The sequence below is a fragment of the Dicentrarchus labrax genome, unplaced genomic scaffold (assembly GCF_905237075.1).
Source record: "Dicentrarchus labrax unplaced genomic scaffold, dlabrax2021, whole genome shotgun sequence".
NCBI classification, from domain to species: Eukaryota; Metazoa; Chordata; class Actinopteri; family Moronidae; genus Dicentrarchus; species Dicentrarchus labrax.
In genome coordinates this window covers 15,033,324-15,052,206 of record NW_026136716.1, presented here as the reverse complement: position 1 = coordinate 15,052,206, position 18,883 = coordinate 15,033,324, and the positions used below count along the sequence as shown (strand labels likewise).

The window sequence follows — 18,883 nt, the reverse complement described above, 5'->3', positions numbered from 1 at the left end:
CTTAATCACAAATTTCAAGTCCTCTTCCATATACATAGATATAGACGACAAAGCAGGGTATGCTTTAGGGTGTGGCAACCCTGTGATTGGCAAGCATCGACAGATTGACAAACTGAATCAAGATTATGTTACTGTATTGCCTATTCCCCACTTAAAATGTTTTCAAAAACCTATTTTAATGTACTCTTTTTCTGTAATACGAGAAAGTGTGTGACCAGGAGAGTTGAAACCAAGAACAGCCACTAACTGCAACCCAACTCACAGTATGTGACTGCTGCTGGCTCCAAAAAACTAATATGGCATATGCCACAGTGCCAAACACGAGGCTTTAAAACGGTACTCCACAAAATAATGGGTAACATCAAGATAGGCTCAAACTTGGTTAAACTCTACACAGTAAATAACTTATTGAATTACAGTAAAGCCACTGGAAAAAGAAGAGTAACTGGCTGGAAACCTTAAACCAAAAATACTGTACTTGGAAAGTATAGTGTTTTACTTTACAGTTACAACATTACTTATGTAACTAAAAAATGCAGGTCGATGATGTTGGTGTCATCTGCAAAGAGTTATTGTACAACAGGTAAGTATTTGAAATACATGTATGCCTAAAACACTAATATTCCTACCACATACTAGCACGTTTTAAAATATGTGAAAAGCTGATATTGGATATTGGGGGGGGGGTGGTGTCTTTAATTTCTATGGTCATATATGGCCATATTCTAGATTTATGCTTTTTTTTTTTTGACAATACTCGCCATACTGTTTTCAGCTGTTGTTTTGCTGTTCCTGACAGGTTTGGACCAAATAATGTCTCTCTGTGACTCTGGAGAGAGGAGGCTGGTTGTATTTTGGCATGTCAGTAGAACTGTACTGAACAGGAAGTAGGTTGCTGTCTGTGGGTTTGGGCATGCTGGGACATACAGTGGTGATGGCATTGACAGTGGTGGAGGTGGAGGCGGTGACGGGTGCACTTTACACCGCCTCCATTAACTGCCATTTGTATTCGTCCCACTAACAGTAGAAAATGCTGAAAGCAATGGAAAATTCACATACAACCTCCTCAAACAAGCAACCCCCCAACATCATCCCCTCCCTACCCCCACCCACCCTCACCCATATAAAGATGAGTAATGTGTGCAACGCAGCGCAGCCAGTGAAGGAATATATTATCCCCTAGGCCCGGGTGGCAGTGATGAATGTCCAGGACGAACTCACTGCAGTCACCCAGGAAGCTCCACGGGCCTGAGAGAGCACAGAGAACGAGAGACACAGATAGTAAGACAGACAGAGAGAGAGAAGAGCACTTGAAGCAGTTTGATTTCTTTATTTTAAGTGCACTCCACAGTGACAGGACTGGGACATGGTGCCCTGAGACCACCCTCTTTTTCCCCAGCCATAAAACATGGCTCTAAATCTGCAGGGCATCTCTCTGTTGGATCAAAGTGGCCTGAGTGGAACCCCCCTCCGTCTCCCTCCTGACTTCTGACTCCACCGCTGCTCTACACCGAAAGAGATGGGTAGTAACAGTCAATTTGCCTGTTTGTTTGATGGAGAGCCAGCAGAATAGTTTTGTCTGAGCCCACAGAGGCTTGCAGCGACCATCAGATGCGTATCAGTTAGAGACTATGACAACTTAATGGCAGCACTCTTGTTTTATGTGCATCTGCCTCTTCAAGGTTGTTTCCACCGCCTACACTGTTCCACCGGGCCTCTCATAATGTGGAACTGAATGACAAATGAACTTATTGACACCACCCTGCTGTCCTGCCTCTGTAATTAACAGGTCTGTATTTAACCGGAGTGAATCTGTCCGGTCTGGGTTCTCGACCCCAGCTCCCCCTCAGACTCCCTGTTTAGAACCTACCCCACCACCCCACCCAAGTCTTGTTTGCAGGTGAGGTGTTGTGATGCAGGCACATTAGCCAAGTTGAGGTGCCCACTCAGAGCACAGCGGAGATTAATAACCTGTCACTGTGGGTTGCTTTCGACTCCTTTGCCTCACTGTTTTCTTTTGCGGAGGAGGAAAATGATACACTCCTCCAGCCCTGCGCCTGCCTGCCTGCCTGCCTCCCCGCCTGTGTTGCTTTCTGCCAAGCTTACTGAGGTGCAACATATACAGTACAGCTGGCATTCCAGTTGCACACCATTGTGCATTTCGCCACAGCCTATGGCAACTGGAAGAGAAACCAATAATTGGTGCAGACAGCAGGCATCCTCTTTAAACCAATTACACAGAACACTGGAGCTCTTTAGTTTAGATCAGCTGCTTTAGTTTTTCCATACTACAGTGCACCTGAATTAGTGGCAGCCAGACCCTGTTTGAAATTGCAGAGGTGATGTCAAAATAACATTTATGTTCATGTCAAAATTACAAGATGGCGCTGTAGGAGCCCTTATTGCAATCACAAGCTATTGCTTTTTTTTATTCAGTTTGTATATTTATATTTTAACTTCTCACTCGATTTATTAGCTTAGTAAATTGTTTCCTAATGAGTTTATGGTCTTTATCTCTAGATTAAAGTATTCTTCCATGCAATGCAATTCTGTTTTGAAAACTATGGTGCAATATGAGTAAAACAGACGATAAGGCAGGGTATGCTTTAGGGTGTGGCTACCTTGTAATTGACAAGGCATTCTTAGCGAGTCTGTCCAGCAAACTGCTCAAAACTCAGGTCAGGTCAAACTAGGAAGTTGTGATCAAATATGAATCAAGATTTTCTTACCGCATTGCCTATTTCTTGCCTAAAATCGTTTCAGAAGCATATTTTAGTGTACTGTTTAGCTGTAATCTGACATTGTGTGTGACCAGGCAAACTGCCATTGTTTTCTGCATTGGATGAGTTGAAACTGTGCAGCCAATGAACATAGCTCAACTCACAGTACGTCAACTTGCTCAGTGCTCCAATAACAACCGAAAAAAAGGCAGCTGACAATGGAAGCTATTGGTGAATGAAAACAAGGGTGATGAGTATGGCATGACTGTGTTGTACTAATGCAATTTGGGTTTATAGTTTGAATTAGCACAAAATTAAAATCGGAAGACATTAAGACCTAAAATTAGCATTAAACTTTAGTCTGTAATAGAAACCTGTTTCAAATAAAAGCCTAGTTCTCTACAGGTAAACAGAAGCCTCTATTTGAGAATTTATAATGAGCACAATATCATGGCTTTCAATCTCTCACACTAGTAGCACACAAGCTGGCTGGCTCCCCTCTCAACTCGATATTTTCCTCAGCAGATGCTCTCATCCCGAATGACATTTTAGAGACTTCCAAGCAGCCTGGTTGGCAGGAATAATGGGTTCATTTAGCTATCTGTTCCAGGCAACCCAAGCTTACTGTATTGCAGGAGATCTGCAGATCTGATGGTGGGCTATGTGAGGATAACGATGATACTTCTTTCTTGGAGTTTTTTTCCTTGGGTTAAATGGAGTGATGTGTTGACTTGTGTTGAAATCAGTTGGAGGCTCCTGATGATGAAGCTGCTGCTGGCTGATTTATTGTGAACCCTACTTGTTGGGAGGATTTATATCTTCTTCTTCCACCTTCTTTCATGCAAAAGACCCACTCTTAATTTATAATCACCACCTACACATGTACTAATCACCCAGCTTAATCACAACTGGAGAGCCTCATAAACAAGGTATTCATCTGGCCTAATTGCGGCGTTCCCTGAACATTACGCAAAGAACAAATAGAGCAGGCAGGAGAGGAGACAGATGTAGAGATTGCAGGTTTAAAGCCACAGAAATTCTTATCAGAGCCCATTACCAGCTATACTGTATGTTGATTACAACATCAAGAAAGAATGTCATCCATGTTTCCAATGTGACCATGATTCGCTCCAACCTGTTCCTGTTCTTTATATTGAATATTTTAGCCTCTAGTAGTGGAAGAAGTATTTGATCTTTCTCTACATATAGAATTTGAATGTAATTATAGTATATTGGGTTATTCACTTTGTAAAAACAGAACCCTTGATGTTGCTTTCAGTCCAGGCTCCTGTGTCATATCTTTGCACTGGACTTTTTCCATACAACCACTAGGGGGCGCCAAACTCAGGAATTTGCAGCTTTCCATAGTGGTTTTTATCCTTAAATGCATGGGTGTGTTGCCAAACATTCCTACTAGACACTACCTGCATAAATAAACAGTATCAACAAGAAGAAAAAAATACCTTCCACAACTGATCTCAGATATGTAATAAAAAAATAAAAAATAAAAAATCTTTTTATTTTCATTGTCTTCTTTGCAGATATCCATGATGAGAATGGGTTAAAGCCAGTCATGGTTTACATCCACGGAGGCTCCTACATGGAGGGAACCGGCAACATGATTGACGGCAGCATCCTGGCCAGCTACGGGAACGTCATTGTCATCACAATCAACTACCGGCTTGGAGTTCTAGGTGAGTCCACCAATCTGGGGATTTAATTAGTTTGGAGAAGGCTGATTGAGTACGAAAGTGAGTTATTGATTTTGTGATTGATTTAATGACTAATTGGGTCCCATTGTTTCACCAACTGGCTGGTCTTTCTGTGAGGTAAAGCTACAGCGGAAAACATTTATGTTACTATTCGGGTGTACATGCAGGGAGGTGGACAGTGGAAAGCTTCTTAAGCTTTTTCTGATTTTATTTTTAAATCTTTGATGACTTTAATTAATCTGTAAATATATTCTGAAGCAAATCAAGCATGTTAATCCACTCACGCTCTCATACACACTTATGCAGAGATGTTTGATACACCATTCCCGCTCTTAATTACGTGCATGGTTTGTGGGGTTTTCCGCCTCCAGCTATCATGAGTTTTGTTTTCCCAGTGCCAATCAGCTTCTAATGGCAGTGTAGGTGGAGTTTGCATTTTACCACATTCTTCTCTTTTATTCAATTGGTTGTATTCAAATGCAGCCTTGAATGACCCCGCAGCACAATCTAAGCACATGCAAATTAAGCGAAGACTCTTACATTTGTAGCCTTTTCAATTACTTTAATCATACCGCAGCATCAACCATCTTGCAGCCTCAAAAAATTCCATGCTGGGAAAATTGATCCGTTGTGATCTGAGCCAGTATCTGCACCACAGTGCTGTGCATCTGATTTAGTTCCTGTCTGTAAGATGAAAGTAGTTTCTGGCTCACACAGGGATTCTTTATCTTGCTTTTGACATAAAGGTTTGGGTTCTGAATGTCCGTTGCCCAAGAAAATGTTTGAGTCTGAGAGGAGGCTGATAGCATCAAATATTTTTAGGCGAAGAGTTTTGAAATTTCCACCACTTTATATTGAAATCCATCAGGAGGGAGCCAAGCTGTGGCCATTTTCTGACAGAGCATTGCCCCTCTTCAGTTCAAGCTGAACCAGTGTATGCTGTGGAAATGGTTGCTGAAAAACACGTTTTTTAAAATCTGTTTCAGAAAGTATATTTTGACTAATTCTAAGTGTAGTCTCAGGTTTCAACATTATTGTTTTCTTTCGCTTGCCTGGTTTTTCAAGTGCTTTAGCAATCTACTTGCCTAAAGTAAATTTTTACTAACAACAAAGAACCTCTTCCATGCAAATGAGATGCTGTACTGTGTCTGAAATGGGCCAACACTCACTGGTAACACTTCTGATTTTTGTCCACATGCATACCTTAACTACTTCTTGCGTACAGCCACTTCCTGGTGATTCTGGGTACACACTCCTAAACACCTATGTCACACTTGACTTGGCTAGTGTTTGTTGCCTTTGTTGGTTTGGTTGGGTTAGAAAAAAATGTCATGGTCAGAGCCAATCAGTGGCAGTATAGGAGTGGGTTTTTGCAGAATATGTGGGAATAAAATAGATAAAAAAAAAAACTTTAAAATGATTGGGGTTAGGGTTATGCTTTGCTCAGGGTTTTGGTGAATTAGGGAACCTTTTTTGGTCCAATCCAGGTGGTTATGGAATTATAGTGAGTTTTTTTTAGAAATTTGATGTGTTGTTTTTTTCGCCTATGCTCTATTTTGAAAAGTGTCCTGAGATAACTTCTGTTATGATTTGGTGCTAAACAAATAAATTGAATTGAATTGAATTGAGTTCAGAGCTGCAAAATTTCACATCCCAGTGGGATATTTATGAACACAGATGATGTAAATGGGCTGAGTTCATTTAAATGTACTGCTGTATTGGGTTGTTGAAGCATCTTGCAACATAACTGAAAAGTAAAGAAAGTGAGAGTCCTCAGCCACAGTGCTTGAAATGTTAGTTGAAGAAACCATCGAAGATGCTTCAAAACTGCACTCACTCTTCCCTCTGCAAGATGGAAGGTTATATGGGAGGCAAAAATCAACTCAACAAAAAGCTCAGTGGTTGAATTGAAAAAGTTTCATCACTGGAGTTTGGCCTGAGCTGGGAGCTTGTAGAATGTTCTCACATTCCCCTTTGGTAACATGAATAGTGATGTGTGATTTAGAATCAGGTCTTTCCTATCCCAAATAGCATGTACCAGGCCAACAGAAAATAAAAAAAACAGACTCCCAGTTTACACACTAGCTGCAAAGATTTTAGACTTGATTCTTCCAGACCTCCAATAACAGATATGATTGCTGTTGATACAGCCATTTGTAAGTTTGTTTGGTCCCAACATTCTAAAATGTGCATTGCTAGAAATCAAATATGAAACTTTTTCTCCTAATTAAATATCAAATATTTTATTTGTCCATGCCCTCTAGAAACAAACTGATATTTTTCTGATTTGATGCCATTATCAATAATTCACCAGGTTAGAGTTTGGACATAAAAATTACTTTTGGTTTAGAGACAGATGAATATTTGGGTTATAATGACTGGTTTGATAAAGTTTGGCTACCTTCATCATCAAGGTTACAGTAATAGATACTTGTTCACAATAAGGAAACAACAGCAATAATGGTTAAAAGAAACCATTCATACAAAACAGGACAAAAAACAGTGGTCTCCTGTGTTATATACTGTATATTGACTATTATAATTAAATTCAATTCAATTCAGTTTTATTTTATTTGTATAGCGCCAATTCATAACGGAAGTTATCTCAGGACACTTTTCAAATAGAGCAGGTCTAGACCAAACTCCTTATAACATTTACAGAGACCCAACAGTACCACCATGAGCAAGCACTTGGTGACAGCGGCAAGGAGAAACTTCCTTTTAAGAGGCAGAAACCTAGGACAGACCCCTCGGCTCTAGGTGGGTGGTCGTCTGCCTCGACCAGTTGGGGTGAGAGAGAGAGAGACAGAGACAAAGGTGCACAGCAACAACAGTAGCAACAACTACACTAATAGTAGTGACTGATGATGATGAACATATATATCATAGAGCATATTATATCACCCACTAGTGGGCCACGGACACAGTGGTACTGCTGCATGTTTAGAAACATTTGGGTGTTTTTGTAATTTACAAAGCTAGTTATGTACTGAAGAATTCACATACATAAAAAACATAAAATTAAAATAAATAATTTTGATAAACAGTTTGATTTTAATATCACCACGCCAATCATGACACATCATCAGGTAGTGTCAAACATGTTTTGCCACTGTTAGCCAGTTAACATTCCCTTAGATGGTGGTGCCCTGGTGGGGCTGGCGCCATGTGCCATGGCTGGGTCCTTGCTGCACAGTCCAGGGGTTCTGATCCAGCCTGTGCCTTTTCCTGTTACTATTCAGCTGTCCTGTCTGATAAAGGCAAAAAAGCTTGAAAAAAGTATTTAAAAAAACAGCCAAAAAAAATCTACATTTGAACATGGTGAAATCCTGTCAAATGAGCCACTGAATCCAATGAAGCTCCAAAGACACTTTAACACAAAGCACCTGGGATGTGTTGGGAAGCTAAAAGAATATTTACTAATGAAAAGAGAGAGACTTCAGGCACAAAAGAAGGTCATTACATTTAATTAACAACTCAGTCAAAAGCCACTTTGAAAGCCAACCACACATACAGTAATGGAGTCATTTCAAAATGGTGTCCACAACTCAGTTTTTAGAGACCCTGATACAAAAATAGCATTACAAACTATGAAATCGTGCACTGTCTTCCATGTACAGCTTACCAAAAGCTCATATACTTCTATATAATCATAAAAGTGGAAATACAGCACATGACATACAATGGGCAGCTCAAACAAAGCACCAAATGTTATTGAAATTTTTTGGTATATGCAGCTGTTTACAGTGTCTTTGGATGTAAAGTGAATTCTTATGATCCCCAGTTTTAGGCAAATTATATCTGTATTGCTACCACTTGAAGTTCACGTACATGATCCTATTCCAAAACAAATGTACTTTTACAACATTTCTGTTTATCTTCATTTTTTGCCGCTTTAAATTTGAAGTATGTGCCATATGGTTCATTGTCTGTGAAGCCAGAGTACATCCTTATGCTCATGCTACCACCACCGCTGCTCTTCTCTGCTCTGCTCTGCTTACCATTTGTTATAAGGCCGAGCTGTCTGCACCAGTCACTATATTTAGTTGCCTGAGAGCCGGGGGGAAAAGGTGTTCTGGAAAACTGTGCACTGCAGAGAGGAAAAAATAGATGAAGACAGAGACAGGGAGAGAGAGAATGCAGATGAGAATACAGAGAGAGACAACAGAGAAAGTTGAACGGAACAGGGAGAGAAAACCAGAGTGACAATGTCGAAAATGGGGATCTTGTTAGGATGCAGATTTTGATGTGAAAACACACCTATTCCCAAATCACAAAGTGTATGTGGCTCTGACAGAAAATAAAGAGTGTTCCATCTCCACTAATTGACACACAGTAGATTCACTCTGTGTGCTCATATTCAATTCGCTGGAGGGAAGTCATGTGTGCACAGGAAAGACTGTAAGCCAAAACAGCCTCAAGCAGTGTCGGTCAAAACAGAACTGGACTCATTGGTGTTTGGTATCTCTTGGTCCCTTTGGTGTCATTGAGCATAATAGACCAGCACTGTACCCAACGTGGTTTCACCTAGAAGTGTCTGCCTCTTAATGGTTTTCATTAATTTGGTGGATTAAAATCTTACTAATGCTTACTTATCTTACTAGGGTTTGAATTTCCCCTATGCGGGATCAATAAGGAAACATCTTATCTCATCTTATCTTACTAATAATTTCAGTTTATATATATTTTAGAGTCAACTTGGATCCTTTTTTCATAGTTGCCACCATTTCACCATTTCTACCAGTATTCAGCTTACTCAGCTTACTAGTATTAGTTTATTTTTTTCAATAATGGTTTGATTAGGGGTTTCATTCTCTTTTATTCCATCTCCTTGCATCAGACAAATACACGCGCTGTTAAGGACAGACAGTGAGCTAGTGCATCTTACATCAAAAAGGTCACAGTCTAGATTTCTTACTTTTCAGCAAGATGGGCCACAGGCTGGAGCCTGCACCAAAGCTGCAGTGTGTCATCAGAGAGTACAGATTTCAGACAGGTTTCAGCAGTGGGGAGCTGGGTTGCCTGCTTAACAAAATGGACAGACCCCATTCCAACTGGGATCCTGTATCATAACCAAGCTTTGACCACTTAATTATTTCACTTTGTGTTTTCTAAATTAATTAAAAGTCCAGTATGTATGATTTAGGAGAATCTATTGCCAGAAATGCAATATAATTTCGATAGGAATGTTATCATTAGTGTTTAATCAACTGAACATAAGAATCGTTGTGTTTTTGTAACCTTAGTTTGAGCTGTTTTTATCTGCAGAGCAAGAAGGTCCTCTTCTATGCAGTTCACCATATTGAACCACCATGTTTCTAGCCAGAATGGATAAACTAAACACTGGCTCTAGATAGAGCCTTTTGCATTTTTTGTGAATTTTGCAGCTATCATATTTCCTCCTGCACAAATGATTGAAGTGAGCGGTTTCAGTTTGGTTACAGTCTGCAACTTCACAGCTGGATGCCACTAAATCCTACACATTCATCCTTGAAGGCTGATAGGTCAACAGGGGCCCCAGAACATTTCCCTGGGGCTCCCAAATCAGAATCACAATCACAATCAGAATTGGGTTTATTGCCAAGTAAGTTTTTACACAACAAAACAAGAAAAAACAATGCACACCAACACAAAGAGGCGGCCGTTCGTGGCGCCATCTTGGAATAATAGGTTACTCAAGACATGCCTACAATGTTTGAAACTGATTGGCGGACCAACTAGAGGAGAATACAGTTCTGTTAACTCGGTCTCACATACTGCTTGAGAATAAAAACCTCCTGTTACCAGGTTTCCTGGTGGAAGACTTTTAATGTGAAGCATCAGCTGCAGGAATGTTAGTATTAGCAGTAATGTAATACATCTCGGTCCGTGTATGTTTTGGTCATTGGATTTTCCTTTCAGAAACGGATATTAAAGAACAGAAAACGAGTGGTTATTTGATTTTCGTTTTAAAATACAAAAATGAAAATTGAAATACAAGGCGTTTTTCTTTTTCATGGTCAGAAAGGGATGAGCGAAATATAAAAAAATATTCGATTTTCATTTTCTATTTCATATAACAAAAAATAAAATCACTAAAAACAGAAACGGAAAAAAGGCCTGTTTTTTCATATTCTGAGACCGGATGTTGTCATTTACAGGACGGTGCTGTGGAGAAGAAACAGTAGACTAGTAGACTGCGGTCAATCCAGCCGTGAGTCCGATCTCCGTGGTCAAATCAGCCGCACTTAAATTTAGAGTGTACGAGTATTCTTAGCATTATGGTAAATGCTAATATAAAGGTATTTAGAACAGTAAGCTATAATTCGAACCTACATTTAAAATAAAATATGTTACATTAAAGTGTTGTGCCCCTGATGAATAAAAAAACACTTTATATCAAGTATCTTTACTGCACCAGTGTGGAGAAATGCCAAAATAAAAGTCTCATATTTATGCCTCCAGAGATTGCATATTTGACCATATTTGAGCTACTGTAAAAACATTTTGCACAATAATTCCTGGCTATGGATGGTATATCTTACGTCTACACATCTAAGACTACAAGTATGCTTAATATCAAGCATTTTTACTGTACCAATCTGGAGAAATTGAAGAATAAAAGTCCCATATTTATACTTCCAGATTCCATATTTTCTTATATTTGAGCTACTGTAAAAATGTAAACTGTATGTGGAACCACCTGCAACAGCTGTCACACTGAATAATATAAAAAATAATATGTGAGGAAGAGACAGTAGGTACAATGGTGTTTTGAAGTTAAAACTAATTATTTTTCCCTTTTACGTACAAATGGACACAGCAGAGCAGCAAAATAAGAAGAATGTGGACTGGCATTGCATTTTGTGTGAAAAGTAAACAAATTAGAATTGTGTAGGATTTTGTGTTTAGTGTTTATATTATCAAGATGTTATTAAACATTTGTGTGAAATTTTGTCATGATTACTGCAGCATTATTGAAGTATAATAAAATGCTTCAAATATTGAGCAATATGTTTTTACAGTAGCTCAAAAATATAAGAAAATATGGAATCTGGAAGTATAAATATGGGACTTTTATTCTTCAATTTCTCCACATTGGTACAGTAAAAATGCTTGATATTAAGTATACTTGTAGTCTTAGATGTGTAGAAGTCAAATACACCATCCATAGCCAGGAATTATTGAGCAAAGTGTTTTTACAGTAGCTCAAATATATGAAAATATGCCACATGAAGGTACAAATATGGACTTTTATTGTTGAATTTCTCCAAATTTGTACAGTAAAAATGCTTGATATTAAGTATGTTTGTAGTCTCATATGTGTAAAAGTCAAATATACCATCGGTAGCCAGGAAACACTGAGCAATATGTTTTTACAGTACCTCAAATATGGTCAAATATGCAATCTCTGGAGGCATAAATATGAGACTTTTATTTTGGCATTTCTCCACAATGTTGCAGTATACTTGATATAAAGTGTTTTTTTATTCATCAGGGGCGCATTAAACACTTTAATGTAACATATTTTAATTATAGCTTACTGTTCTAAACCTTTATTTTGAAAACCGGAAGTAAATACGCTGTTTCTCCGCATTTACCATAATGCTGAGAATACTTGTACACTCTAAATTTAAGTGCGGCTGATTTGACCACGGAGATCGGACTCACGGCTGGATTGACCGCAGTCTACTGTTTCTTCTCCACAGCACCGTCCTGTAAAAGACAACATCCGGTCTCAGAATATGAAAAAACAGGCCTTTTTTCCGTTTCTGTTTTCTAGTGATTTTATTTTTTGTTATATGAAATAGAAAATGAAAATCGAATCATTTTGTTAAATTTCGCTCATCCCTTTCTGACCATGAAAAAGAAAAACGCCTTGTATTTCAATTTTAATTTTTGTATTTTAAAACGAAAATCAAATAACCACTCGTTTTCTGTTTTTTAATACCCGTTTCTGAAAGGAAAATCCAATGACCAAAACATACACGGACCCATCTCCAACATGGCTGCTCATTAAACACTGTGGAAGACATATGTTAAACTAAGGTAGGAACAGTAATGTAGGAATGAAAAGTACTAAGCTAAGCACATTGAGAAATTGAAGAAAAGAGCTACCGCCACACCTGTGTCTGTGTTTACTGTAAGACTTGGCTTTAGTTTGAGGGACAAGACCATCCCAGGCTGGCTGTGGTCAGCCCTGGTACAAGTGTGTCTTCACAGCTTGGCGAGGCATTACGCAATTAAATTTGGCAATTCAACCCACTGGAAAAAGAGTTTAGGTAATTGCTGAACTCTGGGACCACGGCAGCATCACTACAACAAAGTCTGATGAGGCAAGAAATGTGCATTAAGTAAGTAAGATGCACAAAAGTGTGTGTATGCTCAACTTTTTGGGAATCATTTTACTTTAACTTTAGTGTTTTTTCTAAATAAGTTTGACTTACCTGTTTGTTTTCAACCTCTCTGATCATTTGACTGACTGTGTTTTTTCATTGTTGGACTTCTTTTTAGCAATGTTAACTTGGTGAGTATAAAACATTTATGTTGCATGTTAAAGCAAAAAGTCGGAAGTTTCTCAAATTGCCATCATCCATTCATCCTGCACTGACGCTGTCAGTTTTAACTAATTTAGGAAGATATCTTTTGCACAGAATGTTCTTGTGAAAAAACCCACCCAGGACATAACAAACACACTTATATCCACATGTGACAGGGCAACAAGGGTCTGCTTAGCAGACCAAAGCAGTCTTCTTATCTCAAAAGATTTCTGGGTGTTGCAGTTCAAATGATTCGAGCAGATAACTCCAGCTGCTGTGGGGAAAGTGCTAATGTGCAGCGCTGCCTGCTGCAGTGAGTGTGTGAACAGTGTGAGGCTGGGCTGAAGCAGACATCTTGTGCAAAGGGATGACGAGCTCTGTGGGCCAAGCAGCCCCTAGTAGTAGCAGTAGTCTTTGCCGGCAGGCTGATAGATGAGGAGTGTGAAAAGTCATCAGACACTCATCACCCTTCACCACTTTAACCTCACACACCCAGACAGTCAGTAGCTGTTTCACTTACACAGTTTCCCTCAGCTCACTTCCCTCTGATTCAAAGGTACAACTGTACTGCTGTATCTACATGCAGCGAGTGCATTTTACTCATATGTTGTCCTGTAACGCTGACAGTTCACCATATCAGCTTAAAAGGAGATGATATGTCAATGTTGTGTTCACACCTTGTTTCTACTGCCCCCAGGTGGCCAATTTTTGTAGGTTTAACAAAAAATGCAATCTTTCCCTAATCTAACCCATTGATTGAGTTTATATATATAATGGACAGAGCTTCCAGGTATGTGAAGTGAAGCCAATGCGGAAGTGTCTTACACCTGCATTCTTTCTAAAAGCCAGCAGGGGGCAGCTCCACGGGCTGCAAAAAAATAGAACAATAAAACTGAGTCTAATGAAGAAATGACCCTCCTTCTCACTTGACTTATTAGTTCAGTAAACTATTTCCTAGTGAGTTTATTGTCTATACAGCTTGATGTTTATTTAGTAAATAATGGTCCCATTTAGAGTAAAAAAGACAATAAAGCAGAGTATGCTTTAGGGCGTGACAACCTTTTGGTTGTCATTCTCATCAGATCAAACTGGCAAACTAGGCAGGACTGATTAAATATGACTCAAGATTCTATCACTGTATTGCCTATTTCTCACTTAAAATCTTTTCAGAAAAAACATTTTAGTATACTGTTTATCAAGGCATTATTAAGGAAAACTCAAGGCTCCAAAACAGAACCCCACAAACCAATAGGTGACGTCACAATAGGTTCACAAATGATCTAACCATAGAAGGATTCATCCCTTTTTGACTTTGAAAAAACAAAAAACCTTGAAAAAGAATCTAGCATTTTAAAAATGAAAGTTAAAAAAAACACTTGTTTCTTTGTTTGTTAATACCTGTTTATGACCAAAAGATACTCTGACCCAGATCCATGGTGCATCACCAAAGGTGTAGTGCGCAAATCTTACGTTAAAGTAGGCATTAGCATGACCTTTCAAGACAAACACATGCTGTTAAGGAAAGACAGTGAGGTAGTGCATCATACATCAACAGGGCCACGGCCTAGGTTCCTTTCTTTTCAGCAAGATGGCCCACAGGTTGGAGCCTGCACCATAGCTGCAGTGGGTCATCAGTGAGTACAGATTTTGGTTCCAGCAGTGGGGGGCTGGAGGTGCCAGGATGAGGTCTCTTGGATAACACCGAGTGCCATCTGGCCTCAGGAAGCTGTCACATGAGCCAGAGTGACGGTGAGCTTCATCACGCTGCACTGGGATCTGTCAGAGGCACATGCCGCTCTCCATTTTCTCTCTGTCTAACCCCCCACTGCCCATTGTGGCCAGACGTGAGATGACTAGTGATGGCTGCCTGATGGAGATATGTTGCTCCGTTTCTCTCTATTTGCTACAAACCAGTGGGGGAGAGAAAAGAAAAACCCTGCAACCTCAACTCAGCTTAGTCACCATTTTAGTCAATTAAATGATTCACTGTAGGTATATTGGAGGGCCTTTATAACAGAGATAATTTTTTATTCATCATTCAATCAAATTTAATGTTACATAATGTCATGAATTACACTGCTGGCCTGGGAAGTATTGAACCTTCACAGATTTGTTGAGCTAATACAAAACGTGCTCTGTTATTTTGCAAGCTGCTGATAGGTGTTTATCATGTCTTTTTATTTCCATTTTCAGACCCAAAAATTGCTAAATGTTTGTAACTCCCACACAGCTCTGTTTAGGTCAGGTTGAGATTGCATTTGAATGATAAATTAATAAAAGCTCAAAATGCTTCTTCTTTTCTATTAGTTTGTAAAGATGCAGTCATTCTTTTTATATATAAAGCAAACAGTTCCTTATATCCACATCTAGTTGACACTGAGCAACATTCAGCATTCATTTTGAGTCGTGTTTGTGTCCTTCTGATGAAGTAATTCTCTTAAGCCGTTGTTACTCTCCAACCACCCCTGAGAAAAATATCTAGCTATCTCAGCTAAATGCTCATCTCTGTTCACCAGTTAGTCCCTAACTGTGTCTGTGTGCTGTTTGCTTCTGAGCAGCTAGTGTACTGTGGCTTTTTAGAGCTTTATTCACTGAGAACAGCTGCCTGCTGCTGCTCGAGACAAGGTTGATGAGAACGAAGTTTGCAAACCATGAAACCAAAACAATGAGCAAAAACGGGGGCTTTGTAGTGCTGATTGGAACAGCAGTTGGTGAGAAGACGCACATGGCCATAAGACGTTTTTCACAGCAGACATTTTGATTTGTCAAACACAGGTATCACCAATATTGAGTATTTTCTGGAAATGAGCCATCATTAATTACTTTAGGGGAATAAATAGGAATAATTTGTGGCGCACTTTTTAAAGTCTAAAATCCTTAGGGGCACAGTGGCATGAGTGGGTTCTAGTTTCCCCCACCAACAAAACATGTGTGTCAGGTAAATCCAGACAATCCAGTCAGTGCAGTTAACCAAGGCACTGGCTCAGATCCGGAGTTGGTCTTTGAGCAGCTCACAGTGGCTGCCTACTTCTCCTAGTACTTAGGATGTGTCAAATAAATTTGCCTACAGGGATCAATAAAGGATAACTTAACTCAAATTTGTGTGTCTGACTCAAGTCCATGTCATGCGACTCAAGTCCACACCTCTGCTGATTAGTGAGTCAGTTTACTCTCTTGACTCTTCTCAAGTTGTACTACTATTACAAGTTTTATCCTTGAATAATTCCCATTTGAATTCCATAATCAATTAAAGCTGCAAGCAGCGATGAACAGGCCCGCGCACTCGGGGTGTGCTGCGGCCACGTCACGTGCCATTGTAACACATGCAGACCACAACATGAAAATTTAACGTAAATCAGATCAAAATCTCCACGCAGCGCTTACTTACTGTTGCCAGTAGGTGGCGCTATCACTATATCTGAATATTTTCATGTAGACGTGTTCAGGGCGGGACTCTTATAAAACATGTGAAGTTTCATTGAGATTGGACCATGTACACTGAAGTTAGGACAACTTCCGTTTTACGGAATGTCGTAAATAGCACAACTTTTAATCATGAATGTCTTTAAGTTGCGCTGATCAAATTTGAAGTTGATCCGATAAATTCCCTAGGAAAAGTTTGTTCAAATACAACGTGTGCAAATCGCCGAAAATGACCACGAAATTCAAAATGGCCGACTTCATGTTGGATTTGGGTTATGGGTCCAAGAGGATTTTTTTCCTTGTCCGATCATGATACACATGCGTACCAATTTTCATACATGTTGTGTCATACTGGTCTTGGGGGCTGATTCTGGGGGGCATGGCTAAGCCATTATGCGGGACCCATCTACGGGACCAAGACAATACCTTAGCCTTCGCCACAACTGAATTTTGTGCAAATTCATGAGTTTTCGGGCATGTTTAGCCACCCAAAAAAGTTTTCAAATGTTAACAGGAAAGCTGATTTTCATCATGTCGCCATGGCAACATGTTTCCACGCAAATTCTTTAGATTCATAAGATGTCATTGTCATCATTCTAAAGAACTTCTGACAGAATTTCAGCTAAATAAGGTCAATCTGCTGGAAGATCAAAGTACAAAAATAACATTTCCTTTCACCACTAGCTGGCACTCTCACTATTAGTGAATATTATCACATAGAAGTGTTCAGGACGGGACTCTTATCAGACAAGTGAAGTTTGGAGCCGATTGGACAATGTACACTCAAGTTATAGCAACTTTGTGTGTTCTGGCGGTACATCAAAATTTTACGCCACGCCCCAGACACACCCTTTAACAAAAACTCACCACAATCGTGAATAGACGTGTTCAGGGCGGGACTCTTATCAAACATGAGAAGTTTCATTGAGATTGGATCATGTACGCAGAAGTTATGACAAATCCCTCTTTCATGGCGAGTCGTTGAAATTCCACGCCATGTGTACGCTGTTCGACGGAATGTCGTTAATAGCTCAACTCTTAATTGTGAATGTCTTTAGATGACTGTGTCCAAATCTGAAGTCGATACGATCAATTCCCTAGGAGGAGTTCGTTCAAATCCAACGTGTGCAAAATGGCACAACTGACATGTGCAGCGTTTCATGAGTTTTCAAGCACGGGAAAGCCTCCAAAAATGCGTTCGTTTGGGAGGAAAAATAAGAAAAAGAAAAAGAGGAATTCCTTCAATTACAATAGGGCCTTCGAATGGTCCATGCTTGGGCCCTAATAAACAACCAATAATAAACAAAAGTTATTTTGTGGCCACAGGCCGTGGTCCAGCCACAATTATGCAAGCTTGCTTATTTCCTCTAATGGATAGGTTCAGTTTGTTCAACCCTTTTCCTTCAAGCTCTTATTAGTTTATTGTGATTTATATATTTTCCTCTCTCCATCACCCCCCTCCTGAAAGCCCTCAATGGGCGCCTCCTCCTTCAGAAAAGCTGTCATGCATTAACTGCTTTGAAGCACAAAGTTGCTGAACTTATTTTCAGATATCTTTTTTATTTAACAATCCCCTGAGGTTAAGGAGGGTGCAGGCTTTTACATCTGATTGGCGAGCAGCCGTTTGACAGCCTTTCTCTCAGAGATTCATCACATCTGTCTTATTTGTGAGAGATTTCCTCTCAGGGTAACTGACTCACACTAAGCAAGCAGTTTGCCGTGCCGTAAAGTAAATACCGCAGGAAAGTAACTTTTTATTCAACTCGTCAGTGTCAGAGCAAGATATATTTTCCATCACACTCTGATGGGCGTTGGAAGACTGAGTGTGATGTAAAAAACATGATGCTCAGGATGCTCTTTTCATCGTGTGACTCAATTTCTCTTCATTTTACATCTTTCAAATAGATAGACCTTTATCATAGCAGCCATGTTGACATAGCATAGTAGATTAAACACAGTTACTAATGATAATAATTCAGGTTCTGTTCCATTAATGTCAAACAGAGTCAGAGTGCTGCTATTGTGCACGTTGGCTCAATGGGCTACACTAAATGGAACGGAACCGTCATTAATATCATTGGTAACACCTGTGTTTACCCTACGATTTCATGTGAAAATGGCTGCTGTGAAAAAGGTCTATTGTTTTGGTTTCACATCCCGCAAATTGACAGTACTGTTTTGGTTCAGTCTCAGGGCTCTCATCAGCCTGGGTCCCAGATGCAGCAGGCAGCTGTTTTCATCAAACAAGCTCTGATGAACTCACTGTACACTACCTGCTGAGCACTAAACAACAATGTTAGAGTAGCACTGTATCTGTCGGTGTACAACAGCAACTAACTCAATTTTTATTCTAAACTTTTTAAAAACTGACACATTTATCCTCACCTGCCCTCCATTATCCATGTTATTCTTTCACTTTTTAGTTTGCCTTTATTTCATTCTACATCATTCTGTTCTATTCTAGCCCGTTAGTGGCCTCTCTAGTAGCCAGAGGGCAGGTACTCAGCCT

At 39.6% G+C, this 18,883-nt stretch overlaps 1 protein-coding gene across 2 annotated transcripts in view; it reads left to right on the top strand.

The window, feature by feature from the left end:
- Positions 1–18,883, top strand: part of nlgn4xa (neuroligin 4 X-linked a) — a 104,808-nt gene that overhangs the window by 35,994 nt on the left and 49,931 nt on the right. For both annotated transcript variants that reach the window (XM_051427254.1, XM_051427253.1), the window contains one exon: positions 4,262–4,414. In XM_051427254.1, the coding sequence (XP_051283214.1) occupies positions 4,262–4,414 (153 nt within the window). The remainder of the gene's footprint in view (positions 1–4,261; positions 4,415–18,883) is intronic.